Source organism: Notolepis coatsorum (assembly GCF_963971535.1).
Source record: "Notolepis coatsorum genome assembly, chromosome: 18".
Lineage (NCBI taxonomy): Eukaryota > Metazoa > Chordata > Actinopteri > Aulopiformes > Paralepididae > Notolepis > Notolepis coatsorum.
Genome location: NC_140182.1, coordinates 79,596,666 through 79,614,917, shown reverse-complemented (window position 1 = coordinate 79,614,917; position 18,252 = coordinate 79,596,666). Strand labels below are relative to the sequence as shown.

The window sequence follows — 18,252 nt, the reverse complement described above, 5'->3', positions numbered from 1 at the left end:
ATATTGTAGTGGCTGATTCTCCAGCACATGTAGACGACAAAGAAAGGTCCTGGGAACCAGATGGAAGTGGAGCAGTGCTGGATGCTTGAGCTGGATGCTAGAACTCGATTATAGAGCTGGGTCGTGTTGTTTGTAGTTAACCAGGACTTTAGTTAGTCGTTTAGTCCATTTTCTCCCAGATAGAATGAGTTATTTTTTAAAACAAATGATAAGCATATCTCTGGTGATTTACCATGTGTATTTGTGTTTGTATCTGTATCTGTAATAATAATTCATTTTATTTATATAGCGCTTCTCAATGACCCGAAGTTGCTGTACCACCTGTACAGGCTGGGCGATAAAACGATAACGATAATTATCGCGATATATTTTAATAATCTATATAATTTTTTTTTTTTTTTTTTTGACCTGCAACAGGGCAGTTTTAAAACCAGAGACCGTGGACAGACTTGTCTTTCTTGCCTGCAACTGGACAATACTGACCAAATTGAGATTTATTTTTCTCTTGGCCATTTATTTTGTTTGCTCTAATTTTAAAATACAGTTTGAAACCGTCTGTACACAGTAGGCTATGTGTGCTAGCAGAGCTAGTCTCCAGTCACGGTGCACATGTGCGGTGGTTTGTCCACCAAAAAGTGCCAAAAGATAGAAAAGAAACTAGCAGAGCCAGACCTATTCAACTCCCCTGGAGCCACAGCCAGCAGAGAAGCTTGTTTACTTTCGCTTTCAAACCAGCTGCAGCCTGAGAACTGGAGTGTGAGGGGATGTAACACTAAAGATGGCGGCAACGACAAAGAATTGCTGCAAAATAAACATACATCTGTTGTTTAAAAAAAAATATATAATAATTAGTGATATCGAGTGATATATCGTTATCGTGATATAATTGTTGGCCATATTGCCCAGCCCTACAACCTATAGCATCTATTGCTTTTGTTTCAGAAGATGTGCCGTTGGAGGAAAGCCATTCTGTCACTCTATCCAGCTTGATGACACCATACTCGGCCTCTGGCATGTCCTCAGCCATGGAGATGCCTAGGAAGCGCAAGGGCAGCATCGATAACCAGTAAGTATGGCTGTGTGCTTTTGTACACCAGTGAAAGAGAGGATGTGGTTTGACATATTTATATGAATTTGATTCTGTCAATCAACCTTGAATTGATTGTTGTGGCCACTGGCGAAAAGGGTAATTTTTCTGATCACTCCGTTGTGCACTTTGTTCCCAGGGATTCAAAATCATCGACCTCCATTCTCGATGTGGATATGGAAGATGACCAAGACGGGTTAGCAGTCTGTTTATTGTGTATAATGCTGCATTTGCGTAGTGTTTCTGGACACATTGAATGGGCGACACAATATCTGAAATTAACTATGCTAATGTCTATACTATTATGCACTCCTGACTGTAGCACTCAAGTTCAACACTGTTTGACGAACAATATCACTTACTCTTTTTTTTTTTAAACTTTATTTTTTAGCGTTTATCGCTTTTTCTGGTCAAGCATGACCGACAGAAACAGGTTGAAATGGGATGTAGAACAGGGGAAGACATTCTGAGAAATGACGGCGGGCCCGGGAATCGAACTCGTGTCCCCCAGATCCGTGACGAGCACGGTTTTCCCCGACGCAGAAATAGCGCCGAGATATGCGGTGAGCTACGGGAGCTCCCCAATATCACTTACTCTTAGCTGCCAGAGTTGTACCCTTCCTGTTTGGATAAAAGCAGCAGCTAAATTACTAATGTAAATGACAGTGGCTCGGGAGGTAGAGCTGCTGTCTGATAATCGGAAGGTTCCCAGTTCGATTCCGATGAGCAGGTTGGCATCTTGCATGGTCGCCCTCGCCGTCAGTGTGTGAATGGGTGAATGTCAGGCATAAGTTGTAAAGTGCATTGGATGAAAGCACTACAGGAATGCAGTCTATTTACCATTTATGTGACGTACTGTCTGTCTTTCCCACAGATCGGATGGAGAGGATCAACATATCAAAATCAAATGCTTGAGGTATTGTTGCCACTCTCATCCCCCGCTATAGAAGTTAGTCCTACATTGCCTCATAATGGAGGTGACCCGTTGTTTAAAAAACAAACAAAACAAAACTCTGCCGCTGGTGGCCGAAAGCGGCTACTGCATCTCCCCCGAAACAGACGGAATCCTCAACGACACCTTTTGAGAATCATGTGAAGCGACCTCGGAGGAGTAGGACAGAAGATCTGTTTTTTGAGAAATGTAAAAACGGGTGCTAATTGTACATCTCACAACACTAGGGTAGGGTATCACAAAGTAACGACACATTTCAAATGATGTGCTCGTGTATTTGAGAGGACCTGCCATACCAAAAGGACCTCAGTGGCAGGTCCTCAGCAGAGTCACGTGACCGAGGACGCTGGTTCATTTGAGGACAAGCCATATGTAAACAGTGCTCGGATCATAAATATTGATATAATATAAATGTCTATATAAATGAATATTTAAATTGTGTGTGAGACAGTGAATGGGTGAATGTGTATGCGAAAACAAAGGGATTATAATGACTGAGGCAACAAAGTAATTTCTAAGGATCTACATTGAGTCGTACCAGTTTGGATTGAGTAATTTGATTTCTGGCCTCTGGTATTTTCCGCCGATCTCATCCTATTTAATTTAATTCAAATTTCAACTCGTAAGAAACTGAGGTTACCCTCATTTACAGTGACGACAAGCTTACAAAACAAGACCCAGTTTATCAGCAATTTCATGACAAGTCGACACACAGTGGTCGGAGATCATACTTTTAGTATTGGTCAGTTGGAGGGCATTCCAGGTGTTGGAAACATCAAATGAAAAAGCAGTTTTTCCTAGTTCAGAGCAAACTGGAGGAACCCTAAGAATCAGTCATTTGAATGTGTAGAATAGGTTCCAAAGATTCCATTCCAACAGTGTTGTGATGTAAGAGGGATGTTTACCAATAAGGGCTTTACAAATAAACAAATGCCAATGATAGTTACACCTTTCAACTAGGTGTGGACATTTCTCGATTTTAAGATGCATTGCGATGCGGACGACAGACGTTGACGATGCAGTGACGGAACAAAATAGATAATTAAAATTAAAATACATTTACTTTATTGCTAGCTTTTATGTTCTTTTACAATGTAGTGCTTTGGGATTTGCTCCACAACTATAAAGCGCCCTACAAATCAAATTATTATTATTGTATTATTAAAGCTAGTGCTCTGGTCATGCTCACTCACCTCATAGTCGCATGTAAGTCGCTTTGGATAAAAGCATCAGCAAAATGACTAAATGTAAGTGTGCGGGCATGTTCTGAGAGGATCCAGCGGGGAGATGTTCAAGAAGGTGGTGATGGGGAAGGTGGATGGAAAGAGAGGAAGTGGAAGACCAAGAAGAGGCTGGGTAGACGACGTCTGTGATTGGAGCGGAGTCACGGAGTTGGAGAGAATAAGTGGGGACAGAATGGGTTGGAGAGTGATAGGCAACCTTCGGAACGACGAAGCCACCTAATGATGATGATGAAATGTCATAGAAAATACAGCATCAGGCTATTCTAAAAGTATTGATACTAATAAAAAGAGTAACTGATCCCCGTATATTGATTGGCTTATAAACGTACTGATGGTATAATCACTGTTTTATTTATCCTTTTACATCATATTACATTCCTTTTTAAAACGATAACATTCCCACCGTTAAGAGATATGGCCTCATACGGGTCCATTTAAACCTTGTTGCGTATTCCTTCTCTCGCACTGAACTGTCAACCAAAGAAAGTGACGGCAATAAAAAACACTGTTGCCTCGCAACACAGCGACATGGATTTACATAAATTAAAAAAGTCATACACACACAGGCTTCTATCTATTCTAATAACAAAAGTCCTGGATATTCCTAAACACAAATATTACGCAAGTAATTACTCAAAAAATAATAATCCATTCTTGGTGTTATTTACAAAGAGTATTGAACCGTTTTTAACAGCTGGGTATCGAGATAACTTTCTAGTATCTGTATCATTCAACACTAGTAAAGACATTTATTTTGACATTCTGATTTAAGAACTTTCTAAATAAAAGTTAATTTATCTGACTGCTTGTATTAATTGATGAAAAAGTAGCCATGTGTTTGTGCAGAAATATAGATTATAAAATTGAGGATGTAATATATTATAGAGCTGCATCGAGATGCATCATGGAATCGAATCGTGGGCAGCTGAATCGTAATCGAATCGTGAGGCCAGTGAAGATTCACAGCTCTACTTTCAACCAGAGAATGCCATCTAACCTTTTCATAAAGGACACAGTGCAGTTGAACATTAGTGTACTGTAGTTTGGGCTAGCTTGACATGTCGGACCCATCAACGCTACACAAGCTAGCTCTCCATGGGGTCTGAACGTGGCACATCAAGATGGTCAATAAAGTAAATTTGAGTTACCATGGTGATGTGGTCCCATAATGAATTCCTGGTGCTGTAATCTCATTTAAAGAACAGGAAAAATATTTCTCATTATTTCTTTTAATACAAATATTTTTTATTTTCCTTTTTTTAACATAAAACTAGACACTCAATACATTAACAGTAGAAATCCACAATAAATCACAGGACTATGACCGACATAATAATAACAATAATGACTGTCCAGTACTTAAATCAAAATAAATGTAGATTAAAAGATATACACATAATAAATACAACACATATGCTCTTGCTTGCTCTTCCTCACTCTTTCCTTCTCCTTCCCTTCCCCCCACCCCCCCCCCCCCCCCCCTCAGGACCCCCTCTTGGACATCCATCCATTATTCCGTTTAACGCCAGGGATTACAAGTTCATATGCTACCCTTTTTCTTCTCCACCACATCTAACCAGATTGCTATGCTGGCTTCATTAACACCTCAAATTCGTGCGGTAGATATCTCTAGATAAATCACATCGAGATAGGTAAGAACCCATACCTTCCGGCACATTTTATCCGGTTGAATCCAGCGTGATGCTATCAGCTTTTTGGTAGCCGTGAGACCGGACAAAATTAGTCTCTTTACATGTACAGAGGTTGATAACTGAGAAACATCATTCAACAACAATACAGAAGGCAGTACAGGTATGGTCAGACTCAGAAATAAAAATTCTGATAATTGAGTGGTTACTTCTTCCCAGAATATCTTGAGCGGAGGGCATTCCCAATACATATGCATAAATGTACCAATATCACCGTTTAAACGCAAGGAGCATCGAGGGTCTTGTTTAAGCCCCATTAGGTGCAAACGTCTAGGAGTTAAGTAAGTCCTATGAATAAAATTAAGATTAATCTGTTGATGATCCGGGTTGCGTGACGACAGCCGAATGTTTGCCCAGACTTCATCCCAATCAAAATCTACTTCCAAGTTTGGTATATCCTTCCTCCAAACTAAGTCTAGGGGAAGGACATCATATGAGGACGTAAGTAAGTGACGATAAAAGTCAGAGACGAAGCCTCTCGATGTCTCCTTTTCATAAAAGAATTTGTGATATCTGTGGTGCTCAAGTGGCACCTTTAATGGGACTCCATGAGCCCTTAAAGCTGCTCTTAATTGTAGATAGAAATAATAAGTGGAGCTGGTGAGGTAAAATTTGTTAGATATATCTTTATAGCTGCAAAAACCCCGGTCGTTGAAGACATCTCCCAATGTATTTATGCCCTTCTTTTCCCATTTGGTAAATCTGATAGGTTGTTGTGCAATAAGGAGTAAATTGTTATTAATAGGAGAGAATGACTATGCCATTTATGTTGGTTAATAAATTCTTTCTGTGTATCACGCCATATCCGGATCACATGTGTAATAAGAGGGCCAAATTTCAAGTTTCATTGCTTAATTGATAAGTTGGTGTATACTATATCCTGCAGTCTATGTGGTACCACTATGTTCTCCTCTAATGGTCTCCAGGATACAGATGCTTGAGAATCAAACCAGGTAAGGGCGGCTAGGTGGTGTAGTGGTCTAAGGCACTCGCCACCAGTGTGGAGACGCTAGGATTCGCGTGTTCGAATCCAGCTCTCCACATTGTTTTTCAGTTTGGCTGGTCGTCCGCAGTAATACACATTGGCCGTATTACGGGGAGGGAAAACTGAAGGGTGGGGATCGAACGTTGTGAACAAGCGACTCCTACAAGTCGGTTGGTGCGCCTGCGCAGTAGAATCAGGAAGTGTCGGGGGCAGCGTGAGCCTCCCACGCGTTACTCCTCGACACTGAGAGATCGAGCTGCGCAGGTGAAAAGATGCGACTGCTGTTACCTCAAGTACCGGAGGGGACTTGTGCTATGTATGACTTAGTCCACATTGCAGCCGGCTTGTGGGAGGCAAGAAACAGCGTTCGTGACAGGGGAGGGTTGAATTGGATGATACGAAATTGGGATGGGAGAAAAAATATATAGAAAAATGGGAGAAAAAGTGGATCAAAAAAAAAAGAGAATCAAACCAGGTGATCAGTGGTCTTAAAGAGATTGATTTCTCCTTTTTATCTTGTGTGTTACCAGGGCAACGGGCTGTCGGCGTGTGCACAGGCACTTTTAAATGTAAGTTTAGCTCTAGCTTGTTTACAACGGGAAGAGCTGTCGGCCAGTGCAGACAAACGGAGAAATCAACCTTTCCCCACTTTAAAGGAACACGCCAACTTTTTGGGAAATTTGCTTAATTGCCATCTACCCTGGAGTTAGATAAGCAGATACATACCCTTTTCTTCTCTGTCATTATGCATTAGGATAAGGGAACAGCCGCATCGTTAGCCTAGCTTAGCATCATTCACTGGAAGTAGGTGTGCCAGTGTAGCCTAACACAAAATACACTCCAAATACAACTCCAAAACGTGTATGTTGTGACCTGTGTATTTATCACGTGGAGAAATAAAAAAATATATAATTAGTAGTGCTGTCAGGCGATTAAAAAAATTAATCTAATTAATTACAGGATTTGTAATTAATTTATCTAATTAATCGCATAACCATTTTATGCCTGATATTCTATATTCTATAATCATATTTCAAATGGCATGTGTCCGGATGGCAGAATTCAGTACTGTATCTACAAAACCTTCTGTTTAATCATCTTCCATCTATTAATTTGCTTAGATTTTTCAGGTCTGGTCAATTTGAGCATGGTGTTATTCACAGTCAAAGATAATAAAAAAAATTATTGATATTCTCATTTGGTGCATTACAATTTACTAAAAATCGAATTTTCATTCAATCAATCACCGCGCAGATTGATTGATTGAATGAAAATGTTATTAACAGATTGCAGAATGGGTACAATACAGTACGGCTCAATACACACAATTGTTAAGGGGATGCAGACCAGAGAAAGACTTTCGTAATGAATTGTAAGTAAGGGTGCAACTTACACCGTGCAATCCATTCTTTGTGGATCTAGCCCACAGTATTTCTGACACTGGGAATACATTCCCTGAGATTCATAGATGTCCCTAGAATCAGATACCAAGAACATGCAAATGGACCATATTTATAAAAAAAAAAGTCTGTAAATGTGTATTCTACATTCTTATGGAATGAATGAGATGTAAAAAAAAATATTATAACAAAAAGAAAAAAATTGTAATTAATTTTGAGTTAATTTTCATAACGCTATAATTTGCTGTGTAATTAATTAATCTAATTAACGCGATAAACTGACAGCCCTAATAAGACATTTTCGTTTTCTAAGCAGATATATACTCTCTTCTTTTTTTGCCGAACCACTGATGCCTGGACGCAGTGATTATCACCTCAAAAGCCCTGTTTTTTGAAAAATAAGCTAATTTCACAAAAAGTTGGCGTGTTCCTTTAATGTGATTACTGCGCCAGGGCCTCATTACAGGATGAGACACAGACACATCACCATGGTAACGAGACACCAACACATCACCATGGTAACAAGACACCAACACATCACCATGCCATGTCAAGTCGACTTTATTGATGACCGTTTTCGCCGGGAGGCTATTTGTTTACTTGGCGTGTCTCGCTCAGACCCTGGGGCGACAGTGGCTCAGGAGGTAGAGCGGTCATCTGGTAATCGGAAGGTTCTCTGTTTGATTCCCACTCCTCCCAGGCACAGTGTCGAAGTGTCCTTGCCTCCTCAGTCTGTGAATGGGTGAATGTGAAGAACAAATATTGTAAAATCGCTTTGGATAAAAGCTGCTATATAAATGCATCATTTACCCGGTGGAGAGCTAGCTTGCGCAGTGGTCCGTGACTATGTTGTGTCGGGCCAAGGTTGGGGCGTGTGACGCATATCTCATACCACAGGCATGGTCGGACATACCACAGGTGATTATCATGAAATGGCCAACAAGCTGTGGTGCTGCACTGTAGCGGTTGGCATGGAATGTCACCAGAACTATGAATAGCAGGAGGCTAACGTTATGACCTAACCTATATAAATTTTAACAACAACCCGATGAGGCTAACTCACAACTCCAAACTGAGCCCTTACGTGTGCTTTTGACGTGAACACACAATCCTAACTAAGCCCAATGAATGCAAGAGCTAATACTATTCTAAATGGATGACTTGGGGCTTACCGGGGTGATTCAGCCTCTCCTACCTCTGAGCTCTGGCCAACCCGCTGTGCTGCTGATTGAGTGACCAGGCACGGTGGTGTCAGGTCAGGTCAGATTAGTGACCGGGCGTGGTGCTGTCGCCGGGTCAGGTTTGACTAGCGATGGTCGATGGTTCTTTCCACAGTGACAGATTTCACACATTTCTAACACTCACTTTAAACATTCACCTTAACATTTACTTTAAACACTTAACACTACACCATATTTTATCTATTTAATACTAAAATATTTGCACTACATCTCTACCTCATTTTTGCATTTTGTTGCATTTTGTACTTAAGTTTTGTATATTTTGTAGTGTTTGGTCTTTATTCTCAATCTCAGGAGGCTCATACAGAACCAAGCATTTCATTGTAATGTACATGTACCTTATGTGACAAATAAAACAACTTGACTTGAAACTCTTTTATAACTTAAAATGGACCCATGTTACTGACCAGACACTCTATATCGGTGATGAATGTACTGTAGACCACTTACTTTAACAAAAAAAGAAAAGAAAACCATTTACAACACCTTTTGATTGTTAACTTGGCATTGTTAACTTAATGTCAATACCTGGGACTCAATCACAACATGTGGAAATGTGAACTAAAGGTAAATATAACAGTCTATAGTAGTTTATTGTATGGTAGACAAACGGACAAACAATGCCTTAAAGGGATAGTTTGGATTTATTTGATACAAAGTGGTATGAGATGCTTGCCAGTAGGGTAACCTTTGCATGGCTATTAGCCGACGTCCCCAGTCTCGTGGTCGGAGGTCTGGCGGTGCTCCAAGCTAGCCAGGCAGCCTCAGACAGGCCGCACGCAGGGGCCGTTAAAGATATCTCAATCCACAACACAACATGCAGACAGAAGTTTCAACCATCCACACCAGAGTACAACAACGTTCATGTATATTGACTATGCTCGGTTCTTCTCTCAGACTGATGTTATATCTTGGAACTATTTGTTTGTTTTTTAGGCAGCGTTGTATGTGAACGGCGCCCCAGAACGTAGTAATACACTGATGTTTTCCAAGAATGCATAGCTTCAGTCCGAGAGAAGAGTCGAGCATGGGAAATACAGAGTTGTGGTCTGTTGTGGTTAAGTCGTTTTATTTTGTTGTGTTGTTGTTGATGTTGTGGAGCGGCTTCATATATTTCTGTTAACAGTTCCCATGCGCTGCCTGTCTGAAGCGGACCAGGCTAGCTCGTAACACGGCCAGAACTACGACCATGGGACTCGGTAAGGCAGCTAATGGCCATAACAGTTATTCTACTGCTATTGCACACCACTTTGTCAAAAGAATCCAAACTATCCATTTAACCTAGCAGCTTCTTATCAAAAATACTAATGGGCTTCTACATAACTTCTACACAGGGGCAATCATAAACGATATTCACAAGGAATGCTCAATAAAGGTTTATCAGAGTGGGACCAACTAGTAGCAAGTCTCTGCATAACATACGTTTTCAGGCCGCGACCCCCGAAATAACGGTGTCAGCGAGCCGCGAGCCCCACTATTATAGGAGGTGGTTGAAACATGCAAACGTTCACACGCACTAATAAGCATTGGAGGCTTTTAACACGCACAATAACTACACAAAATAACAATAATCAAACAACCATAAAATGAATACATATAGCACGTTTTATTTAGAAGGCTAATGTTCAACTCACCTAATGAGATGGATGGGCACTAGGCTTGGAGCACAACAAGTCCAGTCTGGGTTTAATTTTGGAGACAGCGACTCAGAGATCATCCTCCACATTCGGACGTGATCTGTACTTATTCTTTATATAAATCAGTGCAGAGAATTTTTTGTCGCATAGTTAGGTAGATCCAAATGGCAGATAGCTGTGCGTATTCCCCCTCAATTGATATCCAAAACTCAGCCAGCGGCTTGGACTGAAACACTGTTTTTAAGGTTTGTCGCTTGATTTCCTCTGGGAAATACTTTTAAACCGTTCAAGAAGGGCTTGGAGGTGAGTTATAGACCTTCACTGTGTTCATTTTCCTCCATAAAATCATCAAGCTCTGGTAACATATAAATCCGGCCCATTTCTACTCCAGCGCTCGAGTTTCCTCGTGAACACTTGTATTTTATCATTGAACGACAGGATGGTTGTGTTTTCACCTTGTAGTGACGGATTAAGTCCATTAATTTTAGCAAATATGCAAGACAAATACGCTAGCTTGTTTTTTTTTTTAAACAATGTTTATTGGTATTTTCTTTTTTTTCAGTTTTACAGCATCAGTTCAACAGTTCAACAACCATACAAAAGGAAATGCTGCCAACTTCCCCCCTCCCCAAGTTACAGAAAAATAGATACAAAATACCCCCCCCCCCCCCTAAATTAAAAATAAAAAATCATTATAAACAAAAAGAAAACCTCTAGGCCAGACCCCCCCTCCCCTCCCCCAGACTAGGACCTCAACAAATTCAGTTTTTTCTTTTTTTTACACATTTTGAGAATTTAGTAAACCCAGTTACACCCGTCTAACAGGTGCCCATACTTCTATACCAAACAAATAAATATCTAATGTTACATCTTTTCTCTTCAAAGAGCAACTAATAACATTTACAGTATCATTCATTGCAATATATACCCATCAGAAAGACAAAAGGGAGCTTCAATAATAGCCTACATCGTCAACCTACTATGTAATCTGTTCTAAGTATTGCCTAAACCCAGCCCAGCATTTATCAAAGAGATGTGGTTTTTTCTTAAGATTGAACATTATTTTCTCTGATGCCATGTACGAAGAGATTTCACTAAGCCACATAGACATGGGGGGGGATTCAGCACTTTTCCATAGCATGGCAATACACTTGTTCCCTGCAATCATGGCCAATTTAATGATCCGCACCTTGCCTCTTATCTGGAGAAATGTCAGACATGTCTCCTAATAATGCTAATTTAAGTGTACATGGGATCTCAAACCCTGTGACCTCTTCGAGAATCTCCCAAATTGAGCCCCAGTAAGGTCTCAGTTTGTTACATTAATACGCTAGCTTGTTATCCAGTCGGGATCGGAGAGGTGTCCAGCAAGCGCGTCTCATCCCGCAGCTCAAACAGGTGTTGCACGCGCCGTAGCTCTGACGTGCAGTATGTAGGAAATCCATAGGCTGGATATGATTTATTATCAGCATTTTAGGTCTATTATTTTACATTTCAAAATCATTACTTTTACCAGTTTAATATATTTTAATTGTTTTTAATTATAGGCCTATTTCACACATTCTATGAAATCAATACATTCTGGAAATCATCTCGCGACCCTTCTAGAAAAACTAAGCACAAAAACATTCAGAATGGGATCTCTGCGGAAGGGAGCTGCCATTTTTTCCCGAGGGAGTGGCAGGCTTATCCAGCTAACTTAAGTAATCCTGCGCCGGAGCAGGTTCCAAGTTTATCGATGTGTTGCTATAGTGATTTAGCCAAACTTGCTTTGTGGAACCGAAAAGCCGGACTTATGTCAAGTTATCCTGAAAATTATCCCGCTAACTCAGCCATGTACGAGGAACAGGGCCCAGGAGCAGATATGATGTTGTCATGACAAAGATTCTCCTCAGTGTGTGAGGATGGCTGATTTAAAATGTACACACTGATTACTTCAAACAAAGGTGCTCAGCCACATCTGCTCCCAGGTCTGATTAGCTTGACCCAGGGCAGGTGTGGCTACTCAACCAGCCATCCCCACACCACAAGGTACAAAGACAACAAATTTGAGTAAAATAAAACAGCTTCTCGTCTCTGATGAAGACGCTTGTGAGTCCTTGTTAATTCATGATCACTGTTTGCTATTTTAGTTGTACTTGTGCTCATGAATTAACAGGACAGTATCGTTTGCCATTTTCTTTTGTTTTATTGCAGAAAAGCTTGTTTTAACAGATGTTTATTTCCTCTTGTTTCGCTACAGGGAGCCTCACAGCCAGATTGAGAAGCGTCGGCGAGACAAGATGAACAACCTGATCGACGAGCTGTCGGCCATGATACCCACCTGTAATCCCCTGTCGCGCAAGCTGGACAAACTCACCGTGCTCAGGATGGCTGTGCAGCACCTCAAATCTCTCAAAGGTATCGGACCGACTGACTTGCCCGTCATATTGACTTATTCCAAGCCCTGCCCTCTTTTTCTTGATCCTCCAATCACAACTGTTGCTTCCCACACATCAAGAAAAGAGGGTGGGGCTTGAGATAAGTCAATTAACTCACTCAGTGCCAGCTGTACCAATTGGTACCCGAAACAGTTCTGGAGATGCGTGTTCAGATTATTTAGATAAAAATTAAGTTCTTCCTTTTGCTGCATTTAAGTATAAGTATGATCCCCGACCTCTGTGTGTTGACTTGTAACCACCTTAGCTGATTATTATTTTTTGTTTATTGTGTCCATATGTATGAAATTGCTGATAAACTGTCTTATTTTGTAAAATCGCTGTCGCTGTAAATGAGGGTAACCTCAGTGTTTTACGAGTTGAAATAAAGGTTTGAAATCAAATTAAGATTAGATTAAGGCTAATCTACTGTGTTTGCTTGTACGGAAGCGTATTGCTGCCACACCAGAAAAAAAATATCCGTATCACGTTAGAACATAAAGGTTTCACGTTATAACGTGATAACTTCTTGTTTTAACATAAAACGTTTCACGTTATAACGTGATAACTTAAAACAAGAAGTTATCACGTTATAACGTGAAACCTTTATGTTATAACGTGAAACATTTTATGTTAAAACAAGAAGTTATCACGTTATAACATGAAACCTTTGTTATAACGTGATAAGAAGTTATCACGTTATAACGTGAAACGTTTTATGTTAAAACAAGAAGTTATCACGTTATAACGTGAAACGTTTTATGTTAAAACAAGAAGTTATCACGTTATAACGTGAAACCTTTGTTATAACGTGATACGGATATTTTTTTTTTTTCTGGTGTGGCAGCAATACGCTTCCGTATGCTTGTATGTTATTTCAGATCTTATTGTTTTATGTGTCATCAGAAACTCTCAGGCTTCTCTTAACACTTTCAGCGCCAGAGGTTGCTGTTTACTGTTACTGTTGAAAGGCCACCGCTTTAAACGAATGGGAATACGTGGTGGTGTTTAAAGCGCTAAAGCTATATTATATATTATAGCTATGGATCTAATAATATAGTCGATTGTCATTGAGTTAACATTTTTGGATCAACGCAATATATATATATTTTTTTATTATCTTTTCCCCCAATGTTAGGGTGCTTTCACACCAGAGCTGTTTGGTCCGGACTATCGGACCAGAGTTCGTTTTCTCGGATAGTCCGCTTTTTTTGGGGTAGTGTGAATGCCCAGTCGAACTCTGGTGCGGACCAAACACGCAAACTCTGGTCCGCCTGAAAACGTAGGTCTCGGTTCGCTTCATCGGACCAAACGCGGACCAAATATAGGAAGTGACCTGATAAACTGTGCATCTTGGGTAGAAGGAAAAAAACAAACACTGCGGTAAACATGTCTCGTGGACAGACGTGGGCGAATGACGAGGTGAAAGAAAGCCCTGATAAAAATATGGGCAGAAGACCAAATTAAACAGCTACTTGTGGATAATGGATCAATGCCACAAACTGCGTCAGCAATATATTAATAAATAAGCAGAGAATTAAATTAGATGTCCATAACATTTGTGTTTTTAATTAGCATAGCCTAAATAAATATGAATTCAAGAAGTTAAATACTGAATTAACAACATATTTATTAACAGGCTGAAAGTTAAAACGAATAACAAAACAATTAGACTATTTAATATAGGCTAAACACATTATTATCGTTATTATTGGCGCATACACTCTATCAGATGTCTGTCATAAAACGATAAAGCGGACAGAAATGCGGGAACGTTTTGATTATATTTAAAAGGCGTTGACATTGAATCTAAATCTATAGTTTATTATCCGTGGCTGTCAGATAGACTCATTGGTTGCTCGTAATATGGGATAGGCCGGTCTATCAAGAGAGAGAGATAGACCGGTCTATTAAAAATAATTAATTAACAGGAACAATTTAAATAAATAACGTTAGTTGGAGATGATTTGTGTGTGCTAATTTAAGGCAGTCATAGCCCCTTTCGTGACTGTGATGCAAGCCTTGCATCACAGTCACGAAAGGGGCTAAGGCAGTCAATGAGTTGTGCTCTCTCTCTCTCTCTATAGACCAGTCTATCTCTATCTCGATAGACTCATTGGTTGTGCGTATATAGGATAGACCGGTCTATCCTACATTACGCTTGTGACGGAGACAGACTTTCAACCTTCATTTGGGAAAAATAAATAATATGTTTAATAATAAGTAAGACAACGGATCCGTTTAACGAATTCCATATAAATCTATAGTTTATTATCCGTGGCCGTCAGATAGGCGGCCAGTGTCAGTTATGACCTGGCTGGACGTTATACTTGGCACTAGGGCTGCAACTAATGACTAATTTGGTAGTCGACTAATCTGTCGATTATTTTTTCGATTAGTCGACTAATCGAAAACCAATTATGTTAAAAAAAAAAAAGGATATATATATATATATATTTTTTTTTCTTCTTTTTTAAACTACCTATCTTTGTGAAAGTGGCTTCTCAGCTCTGGTCCAGCTGAAGACAGAGCAGAGGAACAGATTGGACATTGAGCATGACCTCAGAGTTGCTTGTCTACCATCACCCCAGACTTTGAGACTCTTGTCAGGACCAAACAACAACATCATAACATGATGATCCCATAGCAAATTAAAATAATGACTCATGAAACATTTGAATTTGGATCTTAAGCCACTTTAAATGAAAATGTATTTGAAGAACAATACAGCAATCACTAATAACAAGATAAATAAATTAAATAATACAAATTAAAGTGGAAGTGTACTTTAAATAACTAAAAAAATAATAATAAAAAAGAAATAACTAGCAGCATCTGCCCCCAGCTGTAACTTGGTCCAGGACCAGGAGGGTGACGTGGAACAGCTGTAAGGGGAGAGGGGGATGAGTCAGATCAGACAGACTTCTAGGTCTTTTGTTTGCTGTGTGTGAGAGGAGTCCGTATGTGTGTGTCTTACTCTGATCGCTGTGTGAGTGAGAGGAGTGTGTGTACTGTGTAATTTGTGTGTGTGTCTTACTCTGATCGTTGTGTGAGTGAGAGGTGTGTACTGTGTAATTTGTGTATGTGTCTTACTCTGATCGCTGTGTGTGAGTGAGAGGAGTGTGAATGTGTGTGTGTCTTACTCTGATCGCTGTGTGTGAGAGAGAGGAGTGTGAATGTGTGTGTGTCTTACTCTGATCGCTGTGTGTGAGTGAGAGGAGTGTGTATGTGTGTGTGTCTTACTCTGATCGCTGTGTGTGAGTGAGAGGAGTGTGTATGTGTGTGTCTTACTCTGATCGCTGTGTGTGAGTGAGAGGAGTGTGTGTGTAATGTATTGTGTGTCTAGTCTGATCATCATCTCCTGCAGGGGAACAATGTTTTCAATGTCCAAAATTGGGATGGGATCATCATGTTATGATGTTGTCTGGAACCCTGAGAAGCCACTCTCACAAAGATAGGTAGTGCAGAAAAAAAATTTAATAATTTTTTTATTTTAATTTTTTTTAATGACTAATCGACGCAACAATTTCTCATCAACGATTTTTTATAATCGATGTAACTGAGGGGTACAATTCCCTGACTGTATTACTAGATATGATACTTACTACCACTACCTTTGTACTTAATATTCGGCCACCCAGTACACGGCATAAATATATTATCATGAACACTCTCACGTAGATGAAACAAATCCAACACAAATGTACGAATTAGAAACAGGTCTTTATTTCTACACAGCGATGGTGTGTAGAATAAGCACTTAATCACTTAATTACATTTATGAATTGAAATAGTATGCACTTTTATGGCAAGGAGTATTCGTCGGTATATCAATAGAGAATGTCCAATCTCTGAAGGCGCAGGTGGTAAATATACGACCTGGAATAGTTAAGGAATAACAGCAATGATACTTTAATGATTATACTAGATACACTAGAGGGGGTTAATCCGGTCGCTTGTAAGCCGACAGGAGTAGGAGGGGGGGGGGGGGTAGAATCCGGCTGCCTCGTCCGGCCAAGGGTATCCCAGGTGAACCCACTGTAGTGCCGTTCAATGCGCCGGCGATCCTTGGACCACAGATGAAAGCAGGTGGACTCTTTGTGGGCCGGCTCTCTCCGGTCCACGGGGGAGAGACGTGAAGCGACCTCGTCTTGCAGAGCGTCTCCTCACCTTGCGTCCTCTCCAGGGGGGGGGGGTTCCAACACACGGCAGTGTCGGGGGTCTTTATCCATGGAATAATCAAAGTATCCAAAGCATAATCCGTGCCTGGGAAGGCGGGCTGTCGTCGGTAGAATAATCCGGTATACAGGTCCACTCGCTCGTCGGCTCTGGGGCTCCTCGGGTGCAGCTTCACATAGGGTCAACCACCCTGGGTAAGCAGCCAGTTCTCTGCCCGAAACTATGGGGTACTGACTACGGTAGTATTCTCACCGCACGAAGCACTATATATTAACAGACTATTATTAGCTTAATAGACTACGTCCAACTCGACGATATAGTGCCAAATATGACTATTCAAATATTAATATACACGATGTCTCAATACCGATGGTAGGCGAACTTGGCCTTACTCCCACACGTGGCGTCGCGGGGAGGCTTTACGTCTGTGACTCTATTGGAGGGTAAGAAACTGGACTGAAAAGAAAGTCCTACTTTAGTAGCGCAGTATATATACGCACTATGAACAAATAGTCCCATTAGTGGTGCGGTAGCCAAATTCCTACGCGGAACTAGGACTTGTTCGTACATGTGGAGCGGTACGTTTGAACTGGGTCTGAGGGGTATGGCAGCCTGGCACCAAGGTCTCGACCAATAGTAGAATGGAGACTATTATGGGATGTTCAGTAGGCTAGAATGGATATTCAATGCATATTGTACAAGGAATATACAAGGGATATCAGGGAATATTAGAGAATATACAAATACAATTAAATATATATATATAAATAAATATATATATTCGGTTTAATCTGGCCCTTCACAACAGCCACCCCCTGAATAGGTCCCAGACCTAATCAGTTAAACAGAGACAGATTAATCGCGTTGTCTATTTACACATAAGGGTTTGCTGTAGGGGTCAGTCAACTTCACAAAGTCATAGGGTTGTAGGGTCATGGTCATCATCGATTGTGTCTGGGAGTCGAGGCAGTTCTATGAGCCTTGCCACGGGACGGGTGTAAGTGCGACCCTGGACGAGCACTTCAGCTGCTCGGACCTTGCCGTCGGCACCGGTGATCACTTTGCTTACGCGGCCGGCCGGCCACATAGCTCTGGGCAGTGATTGATCAATAATCATGACGACTGTTCCTTCTGTCAAATTGTCTCTCTCCTTTACCCACTTCTGGCGGGTCTGTAGAGACGGTAGGTAGTGCAGTAGGAAACTGTTCCAAAACTTGTCGGCTAATACTTGGCTGTACCTCCACATTCGTCGGCCGTTCGCTTCTTCAGGCCGGTACATTGTCTGGGGTAATGCAGGATCTAGCCGCCCCATCAGGAGTGTGTTGGGGGTTCTGCGTAGGCGACCACCCACTCTGATGAGGGCATGAGCGTCGCTCTCGGGGGCCAGATGAACCAATCTGC

General features: G+C 40.9%; 1 protein-coding gene across 5 annotated transcripts in view; it reads left to right on the top strand.

Annotated features, from left to right (window-relative positions):
• The window catches only part of bmal2 (basic helix-loop-helix ARNT like 2), a 124,782-nt gene that overhangs the window by 47,336 nt on the left and 59,194 nt on the right, over positions 1 to 18,252 (top strand). For 2 of the 5 annotated variants that reach the window (XM_084334330.1, XM_084334328.1), the window contains exons 2-5: positions 943 to 1,066; positions 1,227 to 1,283; positions 1,962 to 2,003; positions 12,498 to 12,655. In XM_084334330.1, coding sequence (XP_084190456.1) covers positions 943 to 1,066; positions 1,227 to 1,283; positions 1,962 to 2,003; positions 12,498 to 12,655 — 381 coding nt within the window. Of the gene's footprint in view, positions 1 to 942; positions 1,067 to 1,226; positions 1,284 to 1,637; positions 1,651 to 1,961; positions 2,004 to 9,744; positions 9,818 to 12,497; positions 12,656 to 18,252 lie in introns of those variants that run through there. The other 3 variants (XM_084334329.1, XM_084334332.1, XM_084334331.1) reach the window with 3 other exon arrangements.